The following is a 24,801-nucleotide window of genomic DNA, read 5'->3' on the forward strand; positions in this document are numbered from 1 at the left end:
AGTCGTGTTGGCTACTGGTTCATGGTCGTATAGCACTATTCCTACTACAGTCGTGTTGGCTACTGGTTCATGGTCGTGTAGCACTATTCCAACTACAGTCGTTAAGGCTACGAGTTCGTGGTCGTATGGCACTATTTCTGAGGCAGTCGTTAAGGCTACGAGTTCGTGGTCGTATGGCACTATTTCTGAGGCAGTCATGAAGGCTACGAGTTCGTGGTCGTATGGCACTGTTCCCACTACAGTCGTTAAGGCTACGAGTTCGTGGTCGTATGGCACTATTTCTGAGGCAGTCGTGAAGGCTACGAGTTCGTGGTCGTATGGCACTGTTCCCACTACAGTCGTTAAGGCTACGGGTTCGTGGTCGTATGGCACTATTTCTGAGGCAGTCGTTAAGGCTACGGATTCATACTACTATTGCTGTTGGAACATTTCCTTATTCTCTTCGTGTTGCGTGATCTTTTAAATTTCATAGTTGGCAGGATATACCATCATCTTATTTAGGTTCTAGGCCTTCCGTATACAAACTCTCAATATATGTCAGTCACGTTAAACCGATTTAGACCTTAAAGTATTGGGTTCAGCGCACGTTCCGCGTCACCGGTCTGTTATTGGGCTTGAAAAGAAAACATTCACCATGACACGAAGTAACAAGTCATAAATATTTATTCAAGTGCACCGTGGGGAATCATAAGTCTTTATCACAGAAAATGCTGTGCCGTTACAACAGGCCCGTTACAATAACTGCCCCGGGCCTGGATTAACGTCTTGTTTCACAGGGTGTGTATAAACATAATATTATATCACAGATAATTCCTCACGCTCGGAGGAATATATGCTTGTTTTCCCTGTATGTTCCTCAAGGCCGGGCACCTAATGCTCTCAGTGTTGTGGCAGTTTTCGTTTTCTGACATTGCGTCATGGGGACGTCCATTCTCGTCCCCATGCCTGTCTGCCTTTGTATCAACAATTTCCTTTGACTTTTCAGAATCAAAACTTAATCGCGATATATTCTGGTAACTATTGAACATAACGGAGACATCATCTGGTATGCTGCTCGTTGGGGATTCCAATCGCTTGGGGCAACTTAAATCCAACACATCATCAGAGGCGTGGCGTTTTCGACTGAGTGTTCGTTTGTCCTCGCTTGTGTCACTGACGCTCATGTCGTAGTTGTCTCTGGAAGGGTCGTCGTTTTCGCAGTCGTTTACGTTGTCCGTTGTCTGTGTCATGAGCCATGTCTGTGAAAGAAAGTCAATGAAAGTATATGTTAGAAATGAACGCCAGATACTTATTTACAGGCTTTCGCAAGAAAGATGCTGACGATGTCACGTGGACACAATAAACTGAAAACATCCATTCACTTTATACATAGTAGTAGTAGTAGTACCATTGTAGGTCACTGATTTGGATGCCACGCAGACACATTGGACTGAAATATTGTTTTGACCTTTTGGTATCAAATTTAATCCATTTACTAAGGCTCGTCGACGATATACTACATTTTGTCATACTAGTATACCACATATTGTACGACAGTGCACCAATAACTCGCTACTACATTGACCATAACATACCTTGACTTTGTCGAGAACGACAGCGTCACAGTCGTTCACCTCGTGATCAACACGACGGCGCTTTGCGGGTTGGACGGGGGCGAGGAGATGAGGGTTCTCCTTGAGATGGTCGACCAGGATCCTGGACAAGGAAGGCAGGAGGGAAGCGTGGGAGACCAGGCCGGCCTGGTATGCTGGTGGCCAACACAGGGGCTTGGTGTGCGTCTGCTGAGTAATCGTCTGCATCTTCCAATTCAATGTCGTCTGCCGCACCGTTTGTGTCGTCTGCTGGGTTGTCGTTGGAAACATCGGTAGGAGCGGGAGTCCGGGAAGCTTACGGACTGTTAGTTCATTTTGTGTCGTTTCTAGTTCGCCTTCCGGCTTCTTTGTGTCAGAAGAACCCTGTTCAACGCAATGTCGTCCTTTATTACGTCGCTGTGTAAACCATTTCTAGAAGAGTGAAACAACGGAAGTTAATTTCGAGTCTGTTCAGATCTAATTAAGAGTGAATCAATGTCATCCAGTGACATCCAGTGATTCTGACGTAACCATCGTCAGCAACACAATGGTATCATTGAAGCATCGCCGTAATCCGCAGCGCCATGGAACAGATATATTCTTAGGATGCTAATTACGTTTACTCAATCCCTATTCCGACAATTATTATGTGAGATTTCAGAAATTGATATTCATGAATGCATGAGTAAAGATATCAAACACATTCCTTCTATTATCGACATAACATTATCCTGATAAAGTATTTACATTTTAGAGGTCTGTATGCAAACTGTTTCATGTGTTCATAACAAACATGTGACATCCTTACCTTCAATTTGTGGTACGGAGTTCCAACATAAGTAGAAAAATGCATTCCGGAATTAACGCGCATGTTTTTCCTCGTAGAATTTCCACAACCATTGGGCTTTCCAAGCTTCTGCAGTTGACGCTTTCGAATCACTGAACATGCGTTATTCTTTTGGACCACATCAGTAGTCTTGTCAACCTCATCACCGACGATATCTTGATCCATGACAGATGTATAAACGTTAATATCACACACAAAACAGAAATGTAGTGTATCCTTCCCCAGATGGCCGATTTTATACACAATTTAAACGCTGCACTGTAGCTATCTGGGTCTTAAGTAATGTCTTCAGTGCCAGCGATCGGTCCGTATGACAGGTGAATTGATTGACACTAATCAGCTGTCAAATCGGCCAGCCAATGAGAAGCGAGCATGTTCGGACATGTGTAAAACAATACGCGGCACCTCGGTCTTTGAAGTCGAGGAGTTCCCGTCTCTGCTGTGACACCGATAAATGCAATTACCTCAGCGTCGAGGGTGTTTTAACAGGTGTAACAAGTTTGATGTCACCGCGCGATTGTCAGGTTGCGCGGAAGGATTATTCCACCCGGGAGATAATGAGATATTTATGTGGCGTAAATTACCCGTGACCGGTCAGATGAAAGTGGTAGTATTACTTCCCACCTTGGTGTCAAGGTTGTCAGGGGCAGATAACAATAGGTGTCTTATCTCTGGGCTATCCTCGCGGTGTCTTATCACTCGCCTCTCTTAACAATTTAATCTAATTAGATCAAGGTGAATTGGCCTATGGTGTGACTGTATGTTCTGACAGGGATCACTGAATCTGTGCTAAGTCTACAGTGAAAGGAGACATTCCAAATCATTTTACAGCAAATTCCGAACAATAAAACAGCCGAGTAATATCTATTTATACAATATGGTTATCGTGTGTGTAGAAATGTGCATGCGACCCCAGGTTAAGTAGATAGTAAACTGTGTTTGTACAGAACTCCATGTAACCACTGTTATTCTTAATCCTAACAGTGACTTTAGAAGAACAGTTTATATATATATATATATATATATATATATAGAGAGAGAGAGAGAGAGAGAGAGAGAGAGAGAGAGAGAGAGAGAGAGAGAGAGAAAAAAAATACAAAAGTCCAAAGATGAGCTGTATAATTTACTCAACCGGTTTCAAGCAGGTGATTATTGTGATTGTATATATACATATATATATATATATATATTTATATTTTCATATAAACTAATTATAAACTAAACGATGTCAGTTCATTAACACATGAACCATCTGATAATAGTAGAGCAGAATATTTATTGGATGTCAATGTAGAAGAATTGGATATTAATATTATGGAAAATTAACTATACGAAGTCAGTACGGAAGAAAATGAACAGTTGTATGAACATGTGAACCATCGGATGTCAACACATGAACTATCAGAAATCTCTCTCTCTTTCTCTTTATCTGGCTATGTATCTGATCAATGTGTTTGGATAGATATGCGTTTCTTTTGTTTAACGACCACGCACCAATACCCCATGTTTGTGATGGCGGATGGATAGATAGGAATTACCGTCCTGGTATGTGCTAATATATCGTGATATAACTTTTATGATGGTAATGTTTTCTTAGTGTTTTTATAAGAGGCTTATTTTTTCTTATAACAAGTTAATAATGCTCGGTGTTTCTTAGCGTTTTCACTGGTAGTTAATTATTTGTTTTGATACCAATAGTATCTTAGTGTTGATTATTATCTTCGCATATTTAACAGTTCTAGACAAACATTTTTTTCTTGTTTGTTTTGCCAACAAAAACAACATGACCATAGTTTCCATAACTCTTGATGCGTCTTCTTAAGAAATCAATATCTGCCTGAAAGTATATTCCATGCTACCTACCATTCGTTGACGCCCCGGCGCGATGTTGGTAGAGTGTTATTCAAAACTCACTCGCTCATGCGTTGCAGTGACGTGACAGAAAGCGGTCGTCACATATTTCATGGATCACTGGTGAACTTATTCTGTGAGTACAGTTTGTGAACGTGGCTACTCAGGGACCGGTTTGGGAATCTACAGCGAGGATACACAAACAACGTACTGGTACCCTTCACTTCGTATTTTGGACAATGGTTGATTGAATGAATTTGGGTTTACGCCGCTTTTAGCAATATTTCAGCAATATCACGGCGGTGGACACCAGAAATGGGCTTCGCACATTGCATCCATGTGGGGAGTCGAACCCGGGTCTTCGGCGTGACGAGCTAACGCTTTAACTATTGGCTACTCCCATCGCCCTTGGAAAATGGGGGGCACGGGTGGCCCAGTCGTCTAAGGCGCAGAGTTCCGTCCCTTGGGCACGCCAAAAACCTATGAGTGTGGGTTCGAATCACGGTTCGCCCCGATTATGTTTCTAGGTTTGTCAGCACCATACCCGTGCTCGTGGGTTTCACCGAAGTGGTAAACGTTTGAGACCTGCATCACTTGGGGCTTTCCTCCCACATTAAGCTGACACGCCGCGATATAACTGGAATACTGTTAAATGCGGCGTTAAACCCAACTCACTCACTCACCTTGGAAATAGAACAGTAACCCTAACCCTGACCCTACAGATTGGTCAGACATAAGAATTCCCCCAGGCGTATTCATACTCGAGGAGTTACATGAAAAGATAAACAGACACACGTTAAAAAAGCGACAAAAAAACAAAACATTTCCATTATTATAACCACATGTTCCTAAGAAATCTCCGCCAAAAGCAGAGTCGATTGTACGATTCCGACTATGTCATGAGCATGTATGTACGAATCACTATCAAATAGTGATGATACCAGGTGATCGCGAAAAGGTGAGCGTGTCCTGTCACAAACACGTGCAAAGGCAAGGCAATTGTTCACCTAAAAAAACACAGACTGGAACATATGGTGAGTCAAAATTAGGAATTGCATCGGAAACATTTTTGTCACTGATGCGTCAAAGTTGGACATAACCTACCTAAAATGTCTACTATAAAAACTTTTGAAAGCTTTACTGAGGCCTTCATAAAACAACTTTTGAGCAGGAGGCGCTCTTTGAAATCTTGGTAGAAACATCATGCTCGATTGTACCTCAAAACGTGTCAAATATAGACCCCCAAAGCCTGCAGCTTCTGGGATACTGCTCGACATAAAGGGAAAGTTGACTATTGGAAAGTTGGTTTGTTGTACGTACTCAGCAATATTCCAGTTATATGACGGCGGTCTGTAAATAATGGAATCTGGACCAGACAATCCAGTGATTAATATCATGTCACGCAATTGGGATCGATGACATGCATCAACCTAGTCAGCGAGCCTGACCAACCGATCCCGTTAGTCGCCTCTTACCACAAGCATAGTCGCCTTTTACGGCAAGCATGGGTTGCTTGAAGACCTATTCTACCCCGGATCTTCACGGGTCTCCTCGTTTCTAGAACCTCTAACAAAGGCTGAGTCCTTTGTAACATTTGACTATATCACAGGCATGTGATTGTGAATCACTATTCCTGCAAGATGACGATAATCTGTATAATGACTGCTCTAGTGAGTGAGTATGGTTTTACGCCGCTTTTAGCACTATTCCAGCAATATCACGATGGGGGACTCCAGAAATGGGCTTCATACGTTGTACCCATGTCGGGAATCGAACCCGCTTCTTCGGCTTGACAAGTGAATGCTTCAACCACTAGGCTAACCGACTGCCCCTGATCGAAGTAGTGTTTGATACTCTGAGCAACGTTCTCAACCGTCGGGATACAGCAACACGCAAGTCACCGATCCATGTAGTCGTCCCTTACAACAACACTTCGATTGCTGGGGATCTGGTTTAACGCTGAATCTCCACGGGGCATCATTAACACACATGGGTTTCTCCAATCTATATTAATATAGGTATATATCACTTGAGTATACTTTGAAGCTATGGTCAGCAAAAACAATAAATGATTGAATGAGTTAGAATTGAAGCCGCTTTGAGTAGAAATGCAATTATATCACGTCATGTCAGCTTCGTGTGTGAGGAAAGCTCAAGGCGTCACAGGTCGCCGACGAGTAGCGGTAAGGTCCTGGAAGTAAGAGGGTCATAATGGGGGTGAACGTGGGATCCACACCACGACGGCAACCGGGTCCTGGAATTACTGAAACGACTACATGGCGCAACTCAATTCAATTCAATTGAATGGTTTATTGTATGAAAGACCTTTGGCCCATATACAAGTGAGTTTCAAAGACAGTTATATTCACAAATATTGTAGCATATGGAGTATCAAGACAACAACTGACGTAACACAAAAACATGATGAATGTATAAAGATACTTGTAGTTGAACGCTATACTTTTTGCTTGACAGCAGACATTTTAAGTAATCAGTAGAGATATACAGTAAACTACGGTTATAACGAACACGCTTATAACGAACTAACTGATATAACGAACTAACTTTTTAGTCCCGACTATATGCTGTAGTTATGCTTATAACGAATTACCTTTATAACGAACTAAAATTATTAGTCCCTTTGAGTTCGTTATAACCGTAGTTTACTGTACATAAAAATGACCAGGCACGTAGATATTCCCTCCTGATTTTGTTATATACAGCGCAAATAAACCGATAAAATAAAATTCGTCTTCACCCAGGTTACAGGCGGGGCAAATTTTTAGTGACTTTTCAATATTTAAATATCTTCCTCTATTCACTTTTAAATCATTCAGACCAAGTCTAAAGCGTATAAATGTACGGCGGAGGTGTTTGATTCTTAAATTTGAAAGATACGACTCAAGGTGACTAAATGTCAGGATATGCAATATGTAACTTCCTGAAAGTATAGAATGCATGGCTGTCGGAACATATCTATAGCACGAGTACGAGATTGTTGTAAAAACATATTTATGTCACCAGTAGATTGCGATATCCATATGAGTGAGTTAGTATGGTTTTACGCCGCTTTTAGCAATATTCCAGTAATATCACGGCGGGGGGCACAAGAAATGGGCTTCACACATTGTACCCATGTCAGTAATCGAACCCGGGTCTTCGGCGTGACGAGCGAATGCTTTAACCACTAGGCTACCCGACCGCCCCCGATATCCATATGAATCCAAAGCCATGATTAAACAGAGTTAAGCGTATACGGAAAGCCCATGTGTTCTTCCCAATATTATCAAGATATACCGGTATATTATAGGCTTTCTTTGGCAAAAGATGCTCAGGCATACATTATAACTTCGGCCAATAGCGTAAACATCGAGTATAAGATGTTATATATAGTGGGTCCCCCCGGACAGCAGCCCTTAGACAGCAGGGTGTTCGAACATTGTCTGGTTCAACGCTTCTTGTAACAGTACGTCAGTGGGTGTCGTCCATTGTATCTACATCCCCGATGTGCCTATGCCTACACTCCCTATGCCTACACATGCCTACTTATATCTGGCCAAATATGTGTAAACTGCATTCACTTTGAAACAGCTGTCTAGATTCATTGTACATTTGAACACATTATTACGTTAAAGTGTCATTTTTTAAAATGTTATATATATTTTTTTATTGAGGCTTGTTACCATCTTGATCTGCATTGTATATAGACACACGGAGTGTCCGCTTGAAGTGGGAAGAAAGCCCGAGGTGATACAGATCGTTTACCACCTGATGTTGTGTGTTTGTTGTTTAACGCCGCACTCAGCAACAATCCAGCTGTATGACGGCGGTTACTACTCTGATCAAACAATGGAAGTTATTTGGGCGGATAACCGAGACTGCTCGTTTTATCGTTTGTCTCATAAGCCGTTATGTTGTTGTTTTAAATTCAAGGTAGTATTAATTATATTTAGAGCGAATAAGCCTGCATGGCATTTTTTAAAATTCTAGGTGTAATAATTATTTTAAGAACGAATTAAGTACTCCACAATGGGCGCGGGTCAATTATTGAATGAAATATTACCACAACTTCTTCGCCCTGGAAGCCATGTTTAATTCACTGATGGTAACCTTTGACCCCAACGTAATGAATACAAGGCAGACTCATTAGTGAACCAAGGAAGAACTGAGCCAGGTGTGAACTCTTGGTGAGGTCATTGTGTCGTTAATTACGATATGTGATCAGTCAGTCTAACTGTCCAGTCACAATCTGCTGACAGCGCGTGCGAGATGACTGATTAGTTTACACAACAATTAAAACACACGCCAAGCACTTGACCTATACAATATAGATGGGAAAAAGGGAGTTCACCGCCATTTCCACCTAACGAACACTTCCTGGACACTTAGCATTGTTACCCGGCTAATTCTCCGAGGGCAAGACACCACACAGGTAATCTAAATGATTTATGACAATGTAACACCACGATTTCGCAGGTTACAACATTGAAACTTCCTTCTTTACATGGGATCGGCTAGTCTCATCAGCTGAGCAGCTCCACCCAATTACTTTATAACATTGGGTGAAATGAGACAAATACCAGAGCTCTAATCCACTCTCGTCGCATAAAAACCTTTAAAAAATTCGGTTCTTGGAGTTGCGAAATATTGACGGGAACTGCATTTAGATCTATAATAAAATATACGTGTATATGTCCATGTGATGTCAAAATGCACCAGGATCTGGTCGGCTGACAAATATAAAGTACATCATTTCAAAATCAGTTGAATTATTCTTAAGACAGAAGGGGCGGTCGGATAGACTAGTGGTTAAAGCGTTCGCTCGTCACGCCGAAGACCCGGGTTCGATTCCCGACATGCATGGGTACAATGTGTGAAGCCCATTTCTGGTGTACCCCGCCGTGATATTGCTGGAATATTGCTAAAAGCGGCGTAAAACCATACTCACTCACTCACTAAAAAAAATACACAGAAACAATATCTCCTTTATTTTCTCAGAACTTCTGGCTGTATAATTAGGCGACAGGGCAAATAAACACTACACACATTACATAATTTGTAACTAATAATTGGACATAGTTTACACATAGACGATTTATACGTTATCATAATTATAATACAAAACTAAGTTTTCATAATACTCCCGACTTTACATTATGAAATAAGAGACACAACTTAATAACTCTAGGCCTTATATAATATTTACTTTGTGCATAAAGCTTCCAAAACTGCAGACATTCAAACATATTCATCTCCGAAAGAATAATTGCAAAAATCCACTTTCTATCATTATGTGAAATACGATTTGTTTGATGGTCTGACGGTGGTCTGTAAATAATCGAGTCTGGACCAGACAATCCAGTAAATGATATCGTGGGCATCGATCCGCGCAATTGGGATACGATGACATGCATCCACCAAGTCAGCGAGCCTGACCACCCGTTCCCGTTAGTCGCCACCTACGGCAGGCATGGGTTGCTGAAGACCTATTTTACCCTGGATTTTACGGGTCTGTGAAATATTTGCAGGAGCCTTTTCCAGTTACCTTTAGCTAAATGTGTACATAACTTTCAAATTTAAGTATAAGCGACAAAACCATGTTGGTGTCATCATTGATTTTCAGTGATACATTTATACAATTTTCATTGCTATTTTGCCTTTCACGCTCAATGGAATCTGTTTCGGCCGATAATCGCGCGTGATGATACCAGGTTTTAGCGAAAAGGTGTGCGTATCCCCTCGGTGGCACCCGCCACAAACACATGCAAAGGCAAGTCAATTGTTCAACTGAACGAAAACATGGGAGCGTATGGTACAAGTCATATGTCACTGATACGTCAGATCTGGACATGTCCTCCACATGCCTATCATAAAAGAAAGCTCTGCTGAGGCCTTGAATGTTGTAACCCTGATAAAACAACTTTTGAGCAAGTCTCTCTTTGAAATCTTCTTGGAAAGATCATGCTCGTTTGAACCTCAGAAAGGTAGGCACCAAAGGCGGGAGCTGCTGGAATATAACGGGACATTATATTTTTGGACTTGCTCTAAGTTTCCATAACTCACAGTTGTCGCTAAACCTGTTTGAAATATTTTACGCATCTTTATATAGTGAGTGAGTGAGTTGTCTTTAACGTCGCTTTTAACAGTATTCCAGTTATATCACGGCGTGTCAGCTTAATGTGGGAGGAAAGCCTGAAGTGATGCAGGTCTCGGACGTTTACCACTTCGGTGAAACCCACGAGCACGGGTATGGTGCTGACAAACCTTGAAACATAATAGGGGCGAACCGGGATTCGAAACCCCAATCATAGGTTTCTGGCGTGCCAAAGGGACGCAACTCTGTTCAGCGAATTGCGGCGTCTCAGACGACTGGGCCACCCGTGTCCCCGCATCTTTATATAACCAAAAGAGTGTCGTCAGCATATACCAATAGCAGTAACATGGTGGCAGTGGCTACATAAATGTCCAATATGCTAGAATCAAGTTTGATGCCTTTACAATTGATACTCAACAAGTAATTCTCAACATTATAAATAAGCCAAAAAGTATAGGTGAGAGTTTTTCTTCTAGTCGCACACCAGAATTGCTTGTGGAAAAAAACATGAAAAAAACCCACATGACTTTATGCCTTGGTACATACTAGGCGCGGTGGGATAGCCTTGTGGTTAAATCATTCGTTCGTCATACTGAAGACCGTGTTCGATTCCCCACATCGGTACAATGTGTGAAGCACTTTACTGGTGTCCGAAGCCGTGACAATGACTAAAACTGGCGTAAAACCAGACTCACTCATTCACTGGTATACATGTCTTGGTTGATACATGTCATCTATCTCAATCCCGAGGATCGACGTTCATGATGTCAATCAAAGGATTGTCTTGTCCTGACTCGATTATTTACAGACCGCAGTCATATAGCTGGAATATTGCTGTGTGCGGCGTTAAACAACAAACAAAACATACTGAATATTAAACTAAAACATTTCCCACCAATACCTTAATGTGAAATCTTTCGCCACAGACGTGTTCTCCACACACAATGAAAAGCCTTCTCCAAATCGACCCGTGAAGATCCGGGGTAGAATAGGTCTTCAGCAACCCATGCTTGTCGTAAAAGGCGACAAACGGCTCGCTGACTTGGTTGATGCATGTCATCGATCCAAATTGCGTGGATTGATGCTCGTGATATTAATCACTGGATTGTCCGGTCCAGACTCGATTATTTACAGACCGCCGTCATATAGCTGGAATATTGCTGAGTGTGGCGTTAAACAGCAAACCAACCAACCCTCTCCAAATCAACTAAATAACTTCCGCTTTCGAGTCTTCAGGATTTCAATTAAACACTGTAAAGCGTAAATATGTTCTGCGAACCCTTTCGAAAACCAGCTCGGACCTATCTTAAAATATTTTCTTTCAAAAGAGTCGAGACTCTGTTTTACCTCAGATAGAAGTAAATAACCTTCCTGCACAGTCTGATATGCCAACACCACGATAATTACTGGATGGTCCGGTCGACCTTTCCCTTGATACAAGCGCTATATAATTCCCTATTTAAACACAGTTCAGGGAAAACAAACACTACCAAGAATAAGTTAAAGCTATGTTAAAAAATAATTTCTTCAAGATATATTTCTTTGTTTAGGATAGTATCATTTTCAAAAGAGGCTGCTGTTCTTATAATGTAGGATTCATCATCCGTAAATATAATCTCTTTCTTAATTAATTTCAATTAAGCAATAATGATGACGTCACTCTATTGTTCTTGCACTTAATTCTAAGCCTGGAATTCACTGGACACACTGAACAATCATTTTAAACAACTACAAATGACGCAACTGTAGGTCATTATGCGAAATTATAGAGAAGTTTTACATCAACCATAACATGGTTCAATTCGGAGAAATTACTCGAATCTGTTGTGTTCGAATTACTTTCGGTTATCGGGCATTGACAAGTTACATTTCTGAAGACATCCAGTGTGAAAACAGGAGTACCTGACGAGTGATTTTTATATGTGTGGCAGCTGTTTAACAAGTGATTCCTCTTTTAGAGCGCCTTAAATGTTTCATACAAAGTAAGTATTTCCCACGCGCAATCATGCATTCTCTCCCAAGTCACGGACTTGCACGCTTTCTTCGCCGTGTCAAAGGTCTCCTGGGGTCAAGGCCGAATGTCGTCGCAGTCTTCACACGGTGTTCATTTCAGCACCAACCAGGAACTCCGTAAATATCTACCTTTATCTTGTTAATACCATCAACTTTGAATGTTTCTGAAGCTCTCTGCATGTCGAGAGTTCCCCTTTCGCACAGTTTTGGTGTCACATGTTGTTATCTAACATTGATCATGACGCGTCATCTGCTGGGTCACACTGACCTTCACCTCCAGTGATTGATAGCTAAAGAAACAAAGCTTTGTGTATATCTGGCGCAAGTGGATTTAAATCTACTTCATCAAAGTCTATGATGCAGCCGAATAAATCAGCCGTACATAAAACAAAGCACAGTGCTTGTATCCTTGTAATTTAGTTGCCCCAGCCCTAATTTATGTTTCATCCATTGACGGGGGCACAGGCGGCCCATGCGTCTTAGGCGCCGCAATTCGCTGTGCAGAGTTGCGTCCCTTGGGCAGGTCACCCACTAGTCATGTTGGTTATATTGATATACGATTTGATATTTCATTAACAATTTAGTCCGTTGTGTCGTTTTAAAATAAAGACCGTTTTTGGATGGTATGACATGACATTTATTGCAACATGCTAGGGCTTTTTTGAACAGATAGGATGGACTATAGGGTCAACTGTTGAGCGACTTCGTTCAATAATTCTAGAGAACTCGTTTAATGGGACAGCTACCTCTTTGAAACGAAGACTTGGAACAAGGTGTACTTCAGGAAGAAGCACCTGTACAGCAACCCGGTATATCAGAGAGACAAAACTCTTTGCGCATAAAGCCCTCGTATGTTGGTCATATTGGTTCCAGGAGTCGTGAAAACAACCAACCGTTTCTGGAACGACTCTTATACCAAAATGAACAGGTACGTTTGAGGCTGAAGATTTAACGCGCGCTTCTCGTTGACCCGAATTCGTAGAAAAGAGACTGTTCATTATATGCTTCTCAAAAGAAGTTAAACAACGCCCTATTCTTTCATATTACAAAAGTTTATCTGTCATGGTACATTAACTTCTTTGAGTTGTATATATACGAGTTCTCGAACTACCTTAGAAAATATATCGAAATGTGTATACCATAGCCATCTCACTTGGAGATATGTATTTTCTACTTGTACAATTTAATGTATGCTATATAATGTAACGTTACGTTCAATGGGTCTGTGGCTTTTGACGCAACAATTAACTCCAACGTATTCCAGTTCTCAAATAAGCAGAAACCATTGTAGCTTGTTGCTTTTATTGACATTTCTAACCTTTTATGCCCCAAAAGGGTCAAGAGTTTAATCCCATGTTTTCTGGTTGGTTTTCCTCCTGTCACGCACATTCCACACATGTAAATTGGACGTCTAACTTGTCGCATGACACGAGCAATGCCGTGCGACGTCAGGCAACAATCACATACCATTTTATACAAGTTGTGTGAGTTGCGGGTTCTGCCAGTAGAGCAGGACATGCTTACCCTTTTCCCCAACACCTGATGTCATCACTGATTTTCAGTGATCAATGGAACCTGTTTATTCCGGGCACTGTTAATCCAGAAACCTCATCTTCCGAGTGATTAGTTTGGGGAATCTTTGTGTAAAAGGCCTACACTACTTTCAAGATTCCTTTATCCGGAAATTCACTAATCTAAACGAGTTCACTCGAAATGATGTCGTCCGGAATTACGGGGTTTAACGGCACACGCGTTAACATTCGCATGCAATAAGGGAGACTATGTAAGTCTTATATAGACTCCCCAATGTAATGTAAGATACTTATACCGATTTCAATTAAATTCAACTGACAAATGTGGTTTTTGTGTGATTATTTTCAAACATTTCGTTTACAATTTAGAATTTCGACACACGCATGCTAAGGTGTCTACGTCCAGGGTAGGTCAAAATGTTGATATATTTTCTCTTTTTAATTAGGGTGATCGTGATCTAGAAAAATTGATGTATGTGAAAAATAGACACGTCGGTATTTGAAAGACTATAAACTTGAAGACATTTGACTAAGTCTACAGTCTTTCAACGGTCCGTTTCTGAACATATGCTAGTATACCATTATAACACAAAGGCTAGGGCTGACGATTGAATTGTTTGTTTGTTTGTTGTTTAACGCCGCACACAGCAATATTCCAGCTATATGACGGCGGTCTGTAAATAATCGAGCCTGGACCAGACAATCCAGTGATTGATATCATGAGCATCGATCCACACAATTGGGATACGATGATATGCATCGACCAAGTCAGCGAGCCTGACCACCCGATCCTGTTAATTGGCTCTTACGGCAAGCATGGGTTGCTGAAGACCTATTCTATCCCGGATCTTCACGGGTCGACGTTTGAATTGAGCTTCGTCGCTTTGTTTCATGAAAACTGTTTGAATTTCCAGGACGACATGCTATTCTCAACAACAGCAACAACAACCGTGAATGCGAAGACGAAGCCGAAGCCGCCGAGACGACGTAGACGGCATTTCACGACGGAGCAGCTGGAGACGCTGGAGACGAACTTCACCAAACATGACGGCTACATTGACCTTCAGGTCAAACAGGACCTCGTTGAGCAGTTAGATGTGGACGAGGCCACTGTTTCGGTAAGATTACGCCCGTCTTGAATGTATGACTTTTAGGTTATGCGAGTGGGTTTAACGCCGCTTGTATACTATTTTAGTCACGAAGTGCCCGTAGAAAGGCCCACCATTGCCGGTGTATTGCTGTCAGATCAATGATCAAAATAGTTGGATTTGGACTCACGATGAGCGGATCCTGATATGGCTGTGGGACGCAACTCTTCAACGTAATTTGCGTCGCCTTAAGGATTTTGGATCTCCATAGATCAAAATGATGCAGTTCCCTGTTTCAGTTTGGGTCGAAACATCGCAGTTCACGTCCCTTGTCTCATTGGTTACCGGACTCTTGTAGTTTGTTGTTTAACGCCGCACAGCAATATTCCAGCTATATGACGGCGGTCTGTAAATAATCGGGTCTGGACCAGACAACCAAGTGATTGTCATCATGAGCATCTATCTACGCAATTTGGATACCATGAGATTGGCATCATGAGCATCAACCTACGCAATTTGGATACCATGACATGCATCAACCAAGTCAGCGAGTCTGACAACCGATCCCGTTAGTCGCCTGTTACAAGCATGGGGTGTTGAAGACCAATCTAACTCGGATCTTCACGGGTACCTTTGCTGTTATGAATCTGACGGATGTTAACCCCGAGGTGTTTGAGAGCCTGCCTGTTACACATGTATGTCTTCCCTTCTTTTGTACGCAGAGAATAAGATGATGAATTTATGCATTTATTTCATTTTGCAGACGTGGTTTTGCAACAGGAGAGCAAAATTGAGACGACAGACAAAACCTACATCTTTGTATACGCATCCGGTACAATCATCCGAGATCAAAGATAAAGTCGCACCAACATCGGTCATGGAAACGAAGGCGGCGAAACCACATAGAAAGCTGATAGACCTGAGCAACTTGCAACCAAAGCAGAACATTATAAACACTGGGAGATGCTTTGAACTCAGAAAGAAGTCACAATGTCAGCAAAGTGGACAACACTCAAAGCCTTGCCACAAACGGAAGCGGTCTCGTACAACCGAAACAAGAGAACCGGAAGTTGAAACTTTGGCTTCTGGGACCAACGACCTCGTCGGGAGATCGGAGAAACTTTATAAAGAGAACAAGGCAGACGTTAATTTCAATGGACCGCAAGGGAAACCCAAACCGTTAACACACAAAAGACTATCTCTGCCGGGCAATGCTTATAACCAGATCCTCACTGAAGCATATCATTCTGGGATGACCGACAAACAGACCACAAGTCCGCCAATAGTTTATAATATACAGACGTTCAGCCCTTCAGCCTTGCCAAGGATACTACCAATGAAAGACACGTCACAAAACAGTCATGTTTCACATTTCAAGTCAGTAGGGTCACCAAATTTGCCAAACAGGAGGCAACCTACAAAACTTAAACGAATCCTTCCTAAGCCGCATGCAGTGGTGTCATTATCCCCTGCAGAGGGTCAAGCACCAGAGCGTCTCCCACAAGACGACGACAGTTCACAGGTACCTCCGTCGAATGAGCAGATTAGTTCTCGGTGCGGTTATAGCCCTATGTCTCTACCCCATGTGCCAATGCAGCCTGTGTCCGAGTCTGTCATGAGTCGAGGTCAAGTGACAGTTGTTCCAGATAAAGAAAACGTCGTTCACCAGAGCTTACCTTGTGAAATCACGGTAACTACTAACATATTAAGGCAGCATATCCATTTCGATAGTTTAGAATCTTTTCTTGCCTGCGTTTTGTCACTGGTATTCTGATAAAAGCGCTCAAAAGGTTTTTGTGTAAATTGGCTCGGCTATGAATAGACAATGCCTTTTGGAAAGTTGTCAGATGTAGCATATATGTTGTATTAGGGATGACACTTTCTTAGTAGAATGTGGGTTCGAAATCCTTGATGGAAGTCCACGATAAAGTGTGCTAGAAATTGTACTTAACTTAGAATGTGTAATACCATATGTATCATCTAACATCAACATAAGTCATTATATAACCTTGCACCATCTGTGATACTGCATCTAGACTAGAGATATAATTACAGGATTAGTGGTTTTGTCCATTTGGGTGTCAGGTACACGACTACAAGTGACATGTATGTTTGTTGTTCAACGCCACACTCAGCAATATTGCAGCTATATGACGGCGGTCTGTAAATGATCGAGTCTGGACCAGACCATCCAGTGACTGACATCATGAGCAACGATCCACGCAATTGGGATCGATGACATGCATCAACCAAGTCAGCGAGCCTGACCACCCGATCCCGTTAGTCGCCTTTTACGACAAGCATAGTCGCCTTTTATGGCAAACATAGTCGCCTTTTTATGGCAGGCATGGGTTGCTGAAGACCTTTTCTACCCCGGATGTTCACGGGTCGGATGTAATGAATATTATAACTGTTTCAGCTGCAGCCCAGGGAGCAAGATCCAAGTTTGAACAACTGCCCCGGGCATGGAGTGGGCAGTGTAGAGTGCCCACAGGATACCGACACCGAGGATCTACACCCTGGCTTGGATGAAGCCAGTTACTTCAGTGCCATGTGTGAAATAGACATCGCATGGGAATGGAATCCACTGCCCGACGATGTAGCCGTGATGTTCCATAGCTACAGGGAGAGTCCAGATTGTGCAGGTGGTGTTGATATCACAGACACAACAGAGGCTGAATCTGAAGCTATAGTTGTTGAGAAGAACATACAGTTACCGTCAATCCTGCGTTGATGATTCATGTGTCAGTGGTTGTAAGGTTTCAAAATATATCGGACACCTTGGACACTCATTTACCCTCAGTCCTGCGTGTGTGTCTCGTGTTCTTGTGCCAACCGTTGAGAGATTTTAAATGCTTGCGTAGCAAACGACTCCTGTAAGAACTCCATTTTGGGCTCAAGTTTCAAGCCTCCAGGTCGTCTCACAATGCTATCATAATATTGTATAATAATTTAAACTGATTGGGGTGAAATATGTTTTAGTGATTCTGGTAGATCCAAACAGAAAATTAAAGAGTTTTATGGAATTATTACACCTGGTCTTTTAACTTCACAAGCAAAAAATATACCGGTAATGGTTGTTTCAACCACAGAGATCAAAGGCACTGTTAGGATGAGCAATGCTAAATAGATGAGCTCCATTTTAGGAGAATGAGCAAGTGCGTTTGATTTAAAGCTGCTCTGAACAATATTTCAGTTATGCCAAGGCATGGCAGTTCATGTCGGGGAAAAAGTTCTTTGACGTCTAACCAAGAGTGAGTGAGTGAGTTGAGTTTAACGCCGCTTTTAACAGTATTCCAGTTATATCACGGGGTGTCAGCTTAATGTGGGAGGAAAGCCTGAAGTGATGCAGATCTCAGACGTTTACCACTTCGGTGAAACCCATGCACGAGCAAGGAATGGTGCTGACAAACCTAGAAACATAATCGCGGCGAACCGGGATTCGAAACCACTATCATAGGTTTCTAGCGTGCCAAAGGGACACAACTCTGCACAACTCGCGGCGCCTTAGACGACTGGGGCACCCTTGCCCCCCGTTTAACCAAGAGAACCCAACAGCATATGCATGGCACTGATAAACAAAGTATCATTATCAGGGCGGATCTAGGATTCATACCCACTAACCTAGCATGATTAGGAAACTCTTCATAGCAAACTGTTGCGCCTAAGACACATGGGCATCAAAAGAAATCTTGGACTTTGTCAAAAGACAAATACGATATCCTTATTACATCCCGCAGCTACCCTGTACATATATTCAAAATTACACATCCTTACATGCGTACATAGCTGGGTAAATAGCCATCGTTTCAATATGGCCATTGTGTCGCTCCAGATATGAAGCCTACTACAGTTATTCAGCACCAATGAGTCCACAGGCAAGCATTCAATGGTGAGGTGAGGTGAAATGGGGTTTAACGTCGCGTCCAAGATTACTGCACTTATATAGCGACGTGCATGCGTGCGTGTGTGTGTGTGTGTGTGTGTGTGTGTGTACTAGTCCGGACTGATGCCGATTTATAGTGCTAGCTCACTGAGATACCATGCCTCAGTATTACATGAATACCCCACACGGACACAGTCTACCCACTCCGAGCCGGCCAGTCCTTATTTCAGCCCCTTAATGCCAAACGCCAGACAGGGTAACAACAAGTCCCGCGTTTTATGAAGCGGCCGGGGATGGAACCCCGAAGCTTCCGCTCTCCACTAGACCACGGGGGCGGTCATCATACTATAACTAGCATGGTCAGAAAAATATGCTAATAATCCAAGATCCCCATCACTTGGTGATATTGTGTGTGTGTGTGTGTGGGGGGGGGGGGGGGGGGGGGGGGGGTAGGGGGGGCATGCGCGTGTGTATGTGAGTTAGCGTGGGTATGTGTTAGTGCGGATATGCGTGCGTGCGTGCGTGCGTGCGTACGTGCGCGTTAACACGTACCATCTTAATTGGTATTGGCATACAGTTTCATTCGCACAATCCCCGACACCTCCGCCTCAATGCTGTAATGTCCTTAACCACGCGAACACCGGAGAAGGCGACGCAATCAATATATGATCACTACCAGTAATGTAATTTAGCTCCAGTTGCCGTCACTAGTTAGATTATCAAGCTTAGGTTGGACCGAGTGTAACCGTAACGACGCAACAGACATTGTTTCAACATGATTTTGATCACCTAATAGGATTAATGCGGCCATTACATTTACATCTTTCTCATATTTGAAATTTAGTCAAAACATTGAGCAAAATGACATTCTCGGTTTTCACCAGATTTTTGTCTGAATTGTAGACCGATCCCTTTTAAAAACAAATATCCAGATACGTCGGTGTTGAACAATCGTCTACCGACCATATGTTATGAAGCCAACTTTGACTCTATTGACTCCAGTAATCGGATATGATGCCATTATTGATAAGCAAACTGGCATTTGGTTTAGAACTGGTTGTCAAGGCATCTACGAATCTGGTACATGTAAGCAGCAATGTTCAAGAATCAGTGTCAAATAAACAGAAACCTTCAAAAGTGTGTTATTGCCATGTGTAGATCTATGTCTAGTTGGTAGAAGTAGGTTAAACATGTGCTCGTTTATTTGCATGAATGTAGAAATGCAGTCGTGAGGTTGTGGTATGCATGGCAATGAGCTTTAATGCGTTGTTATTAAATATATTTATATGCTACATGCGTTTAGCAAACCCATACTTCATGATACACTGCCCTTTAAATATACGATTACCCCACGTACGATTACCTCGTAAAAAATGCATACTAACAAAATATATTATAGAGTAAATAAGTGAGTTGGGTTAAACGCCGCTTTCAACAGTATTCCAGTTCTATCATGCTTAATGTAGGAAGAAAGACCGAAGTGATGCGGGTCTCAGACGTTTACCTTTTTGGTGAAACCCAAGAGCATGGGAATGGTGCTGACAAACCTAAAGAAACATAATCGGGGTGAACCGGGAATCGAACCCACGATCATAGGTTTCTGTCTCCTTACGACGACTGGGCACCCGTGCCCTAATATGAAAAAAGTAATATTCTCCTTCTTTTAATCTGTCTTCGTGTGTGTATTATACTTATCCAATGCATGTCAATGCCACATAAACCACAATAGCGCAATTGATAGTATTTCCTTTAATCTGAACAATGATGTTTGATGATAAATAAAATCTCACCCTTGTGTCTTTTGATATCAAATATATCAACACGAGTTGATAAAAGTGGAAAAAACTCAGAGGCTTGCCGAGAATTCATGATCACATTGTCAGGTCATACTGTTTACCCTCTGGATGCCGAGGTTTTTTTCTGACGCACATTTTCCTAAGATCGGAAAAGTGAAGGCTGTGCGAGAATTGCGCTCACGCGGGACTAGATCTACCTCTGGCATTAAAATTACGCAGAGGTGGAGAATATGAAATTTCCTATTTGATGGTGTAAAGTTAACTGCAAATATTAAACCGGTTTTTAAAAAATACACTTCTAAGTGTTGTCCGAGAATTTATTCTGCGTTGAAAAACAGTAAATTTCTCCGCTTTTTATCGTACACCGATAAAAGTACTGTGCGACGATTTTTTTTATTTAGAAATTTTACGGAAACTGTGAGAGTACAAAATACTGCCTAATATCTGGACGACAAATGGAGTTATATGCGTATGTATGACGACATACATTCAATGCCAAAAATAGCATGCCGTAAATGACGAAAGCTGATTTTTCTCTATGAAGTCAAAAGGCGACAGAGAGGTTACACACGTACAAAGAAAAGGGGGCATAACTCCGCTATGCTTAGCTCTAGTTTATTGCAACTCGGGTCACTTGGTGAGAATTAACTGTGGGCTAGGATAATATATTTTCGTGGTGTTTTGTTCACGAGGAACCAAACTATTCCAACATAAATTTCGATAAAGAAACTGTATACGTTTAGTTATTAAAAAAAAACCCATAAGAAATGATGACATCGTTCTTTATTAAAAAAAAGAGGTAATAGAGAAATGGATGGCCCCATCTAACCAATAACTTAGTCCTTAGATTCCAACATTCTCCTGAATGTGTAAGTGTAATTTGACTAATGTTGCACCATTATTAATAGAGCACTAGCCTTATCATCAAATGTAATGAAATACCCCAAAAATAATACCATTCTGTTTGACGTAATGGCTTGTTTTATGGCTTTGATAGGTAAGGTGAAATTGGGTTTAACGTCGCGTCCAAGATTATTGCACTTATATAGCGACGTGCATGCACGTGTATGTGTGTGGCTGTTTGTACTAGTCCGGACTGATGCCGATTTATAGTGCTAGCCCACTGAGATATATACCATGCCGCAGAACATGAATACCCCACTCAGACACAGTATACTGACTCCGAGCCGACCAGTCCTTGTTTTAGCCCCTTATGCCGAGCGCCAGACAGGGTAACAACAAGTAACATCTTTAAACGTCTTTTGGTATGACACGGCTGGGGATCGAACCCCGGACCTTCCGCTCTCCTACCACTAGACCACGGAGGCGGTCTTATGGCTTTGATAACGTCGGAGAAAGACGACAATGGTATTTTGATTAATATATATCTCCCCTAATTTTCGTTCATGATATGGAAAATCTCGATGTGTAAAACGGAATATTTGACGCTTTTTCGACACAACATAAAATGACTGCTTTCACCAAGTAAATAAAGTCTTGAATATGTAAACAATTAGATAAATTATCGTGTATCTTAATTGGACAAGACACGCACCTGTTTGGCATTAATGTACGCATTACTACGCAATGAAAAACCGAAAAGAATATTTCAAAACAACCAAAATTATATTCAATAGTGGACACATATTTGTTCATCACTATGTTATTAGAAAGCTCTATTGGTATAGAATTATCAGGATAATCGTTTAAGGTTGAACCAACGGGTTCCTGGCATGGATTTTATTTTTATACATTTTACAATTCCTGGAGAAATAAAGTAAACTGTTTAATATCCTGTGATCACAATATTGAAAAAAGAATGAACCCATTGATTATATAATGCAAAACGAGAGGAATAATTCGGAAATTGTTTGTGACTAACACGCACTTGGCGAATCGTTAGACATCACTGTTCTGTGTATCAAACGACATAAAAACAAAAACAATTCCAAGACCAAGACAATTCTTTCAGAAATGTGTGCATTTATTTTAACGAAAAATATTATCCATTTTGTTAAAGTAATATATTCAGTTTTAGTTATAAAATAAAATGAAACGGCAATTCATGGACATTGGTTATACGAACTTATAATATTGACTATTACACATCCCAAGAAATACGTACATGCTGCAGTTACATTTACACTTCATCTTGTAACACTTGTCCAAAGGAAAGAAATATTTGACACTAAAAAAAACTATCAATTCTTATGTAAACAATGTTCAAACAAACAGGAGATTATGAGAGGTTCGTTCATATATGAATTCGTACATTGACAAATATCCAAAGTGAAATTAATTGTTTGAAACAAAATGTATAAAATATATGCAAAATATACACCATAACTGAAACTGTAAACAGCATGGTACAATAATCGTGTGCATGCTCATTCAAGGACCTTCACCTCAAAGAAATTACCAAATATGTACAACAATGTTGACGTATGACATCACTACCTGTGACCGACTTTCACAAAATGGCGTGTTCACTGTCAACAGTACGCGGGATTTTACGAGGGGACTTTCGTTGATTCAGGGATCGTATATACATAAATGTGACATGTAAGTAATCAGAAACATTCTGACAATCTATGTACTGTTATTTGTGGTTATAATTTTCATTGAAACAAACCGAAATAGTCAGAAACTCCGATAAATACCGTTGTCGTTGTGCGTGATTTTGCGTCAGTCATGGCGTCAAAGAGAAGGGTAACTTTGACAACTTCTGTTGAAAATATGAAATCATTGCAATGCATCTATTTTATATTCCCTAATTCTTCCTACGATTCTCTTCACATGCATATTCTGAAAATGTTGAGCCAATATCTTGAACGAATAGACGAATGGATAGCTCAAAATAGGAGAAAATGCTACACTGTGCAAAATCTGTATTTTTCTTTGTTTACATTTCAAACAAGTGCAGTTTTTCGAGCACAGCGTTCGTTTTCACACCTAACATATTTTGCTTGATTTCATCCAACCACTTTGTATTGGGGACAAAGACCATTGGTCATTTCATTTTAAAATGTATGAGGAATTCAAGGATGTGTGTTTGGCAGCTAAGTTTGAAATATACATGATCTTACAGGCGCCTCATAACCGGTGTACCTGAAACGAAATTTTGTAAACACTAGCCAATATGGCGGCAAGTTCACTTCGGCGTTCGTGTTTGCTTATTTTCCAAAACATTCTAAACGATTCTAGGGTTATCGGAGACGTTTTGGAATGATCATTGGTGATTTCATAAAAGACAGTTACCCGTGATCACTAATATGTTATTTATGAAATTCATTTCTCCGAGTAAATATCCGAAATTTAGATTTCAAAACATGCTGTAAATAACGCCGTGAGTGGTGATTTAGCATTGTGTAAAAAATGGCGACATATACGATGTACCTAATTTTCAGAGGTCATTTTCAGGACTTTTGCTTGGCCTAAAATGCCCGTTGATGGTATCACAGAACAGGGAATTTCTTACCTTATTCAAAACTGTGAAGTGTATTTGTGTGGGTGATGTATTTTGAATTTTATTCGACTTGTGGGTTCAAAGTGAGGTTTGTAGAGGAGGGACATATATATGTCCCTGCGGCATCCAGGGGGTTAATTGAATGTGGACCCGAAAGCCCCCAGGATGGTCTGTAAACAGTATTTTACAGTGGGCGAGATTTACTCAAAGGATATTTTTATCTAGAGACCCCTTATTACCCTCATGGTGCCTGGACGTCAGTCAGCTTGCAAACCGCTCAGTGCCGCACTGTGCTGACGGTGCTCGCGGTTACAAAAACTCATACATTGTATCAAAAGTGTTGCAAAGTCTATATTTATTCATACAGTGTAACCAAATTGTACAACATGCAACTCGAGTTGATTGTCTTTCCAACAGTATCTAAAGTCACCAAATCCAAAAGATCTATGCACTGTCCAGCCATCGATAAAAGTGCTGGTATTACAAGTTTCCTACTTTTCCACATTAATCGTAATATGGACGCACCCGAATATGGCAAGCAAAGTCAAGTAAGCGCCCTTGTTTGAAATCTAAATGTCCAATAATTCACATTATTGGCAAGTACATGTCCTAACAGTGATAGACATGTGATATTTATGTTGAAGTACAGATGAACTG

The 24,801-nt window shown here is 41.3% G+C and overlaps 2 protein-coding genes across 2 annotated transcripts; one reads left to right on the plus strand and one right to left on the minus strand.

Annotated features, from left to right (window-relative positions):
• Positions 1-800: 800 nt before the first annotated feature.
• LOC139445709 (uncharacterized) lies at positions 801-2,583 on the minus strand. Its single transcript, XM_071226912.1, has 3 exons — positions 2,380-2,583; positions 1,575-2,003; positions 801-1,238 (listed from the first exon to the last, which is right to left on the minus strand). The coding sequence occupies exons 1-3, from the start codon at positions 2,581-2,583 to the stop codon at positions 801-803; spliced, it is 1,071 nt and encodes a 356-aa protein (XP_071083013.1).
• Positions 2,584-12,441: 9,858 nt separating this feature from the next.
• Positions 12,442-17,730, plus strand: LOC139445026 (uncharacterized). The gene is made up of 4 exons (XM_071226086.1): positions 12,442-12,493; positions 14,823-15,026; positions 15,760-16,686; positions 17,416-17,730. Exons 2-4 carry the CDS (start codon positions 14,829-14,831, stop codon positions 17,728-17,730), a joined length of 1,440 nt encoding a protein of 479 aa, XP_071082187.1. The 5' UTR covers positions 12,442-12,493; positions 14,823-14,828.
• Positions 17,731-24,801: the final 7,071 nt, after the last annotated feature.

Source organism: Haliotis cracherodii, unplaced genomic scaffold (assembly GCF_022045235.1).
Source record: "Haliotis cracherodii isolate W230 unplaced genomic scaffold, xgHalCrac1.p SCAF_6, whole genome shotgun sequence".
Lineage (NCBI taxonomy): Eukaryota > Metazoa > Mollusca > Gastropoda > Lepetellida > Haliotidae > Haliotis > Haliotis cracherodii.

Excerpts from the sequence above, each read along its gene's own strand:
- LOC139445026 (XM_071226086.1), top strand. The coding sequence starts at position 14,829 with ATGCTATTCTCAACAACAGCAACAACAACCGTGAATGCGAAGACGAAG. Across the intron at positions 15,027-15,759 it reads TGGACGAGGCCACTGTTTCG|ACGTGGTTTTGCAACAGGAG; the intron begins GTAAGATTACGC and ends TTCATTTTGCAG. Across the intron at positions 16,687-17,415 it reads GCTTACCTTGTGAAATCACG|CTGCAGCCCAGGGAGCAAGA; the intron begins GTAACTACTAAC and ends TAACTGTTTCAG.
- LOC139445709 (XM_071226912.1), bottom strand. The coding sequence starts at position 2,583 with ATGGATCAAGATATCGTCGGTGATGAGGTTGACAAGACTACTGATGTG. Across the intron at positions 2,004-2,379 it reads CTCCGTACCACAAATTGAAG|AAATGGTTTACACAGCGACG; the intron begins GTAAGGATGTCA and ends TCACTCTTCTAG. Across the intron at positions 1,239-1,574 it reads TCGTTCTCGACAAAGTCAAG|ACATGGCTCATGACACAGAC; the intron begins GTATGTTATGGT and ends TTTCTTTCACAG.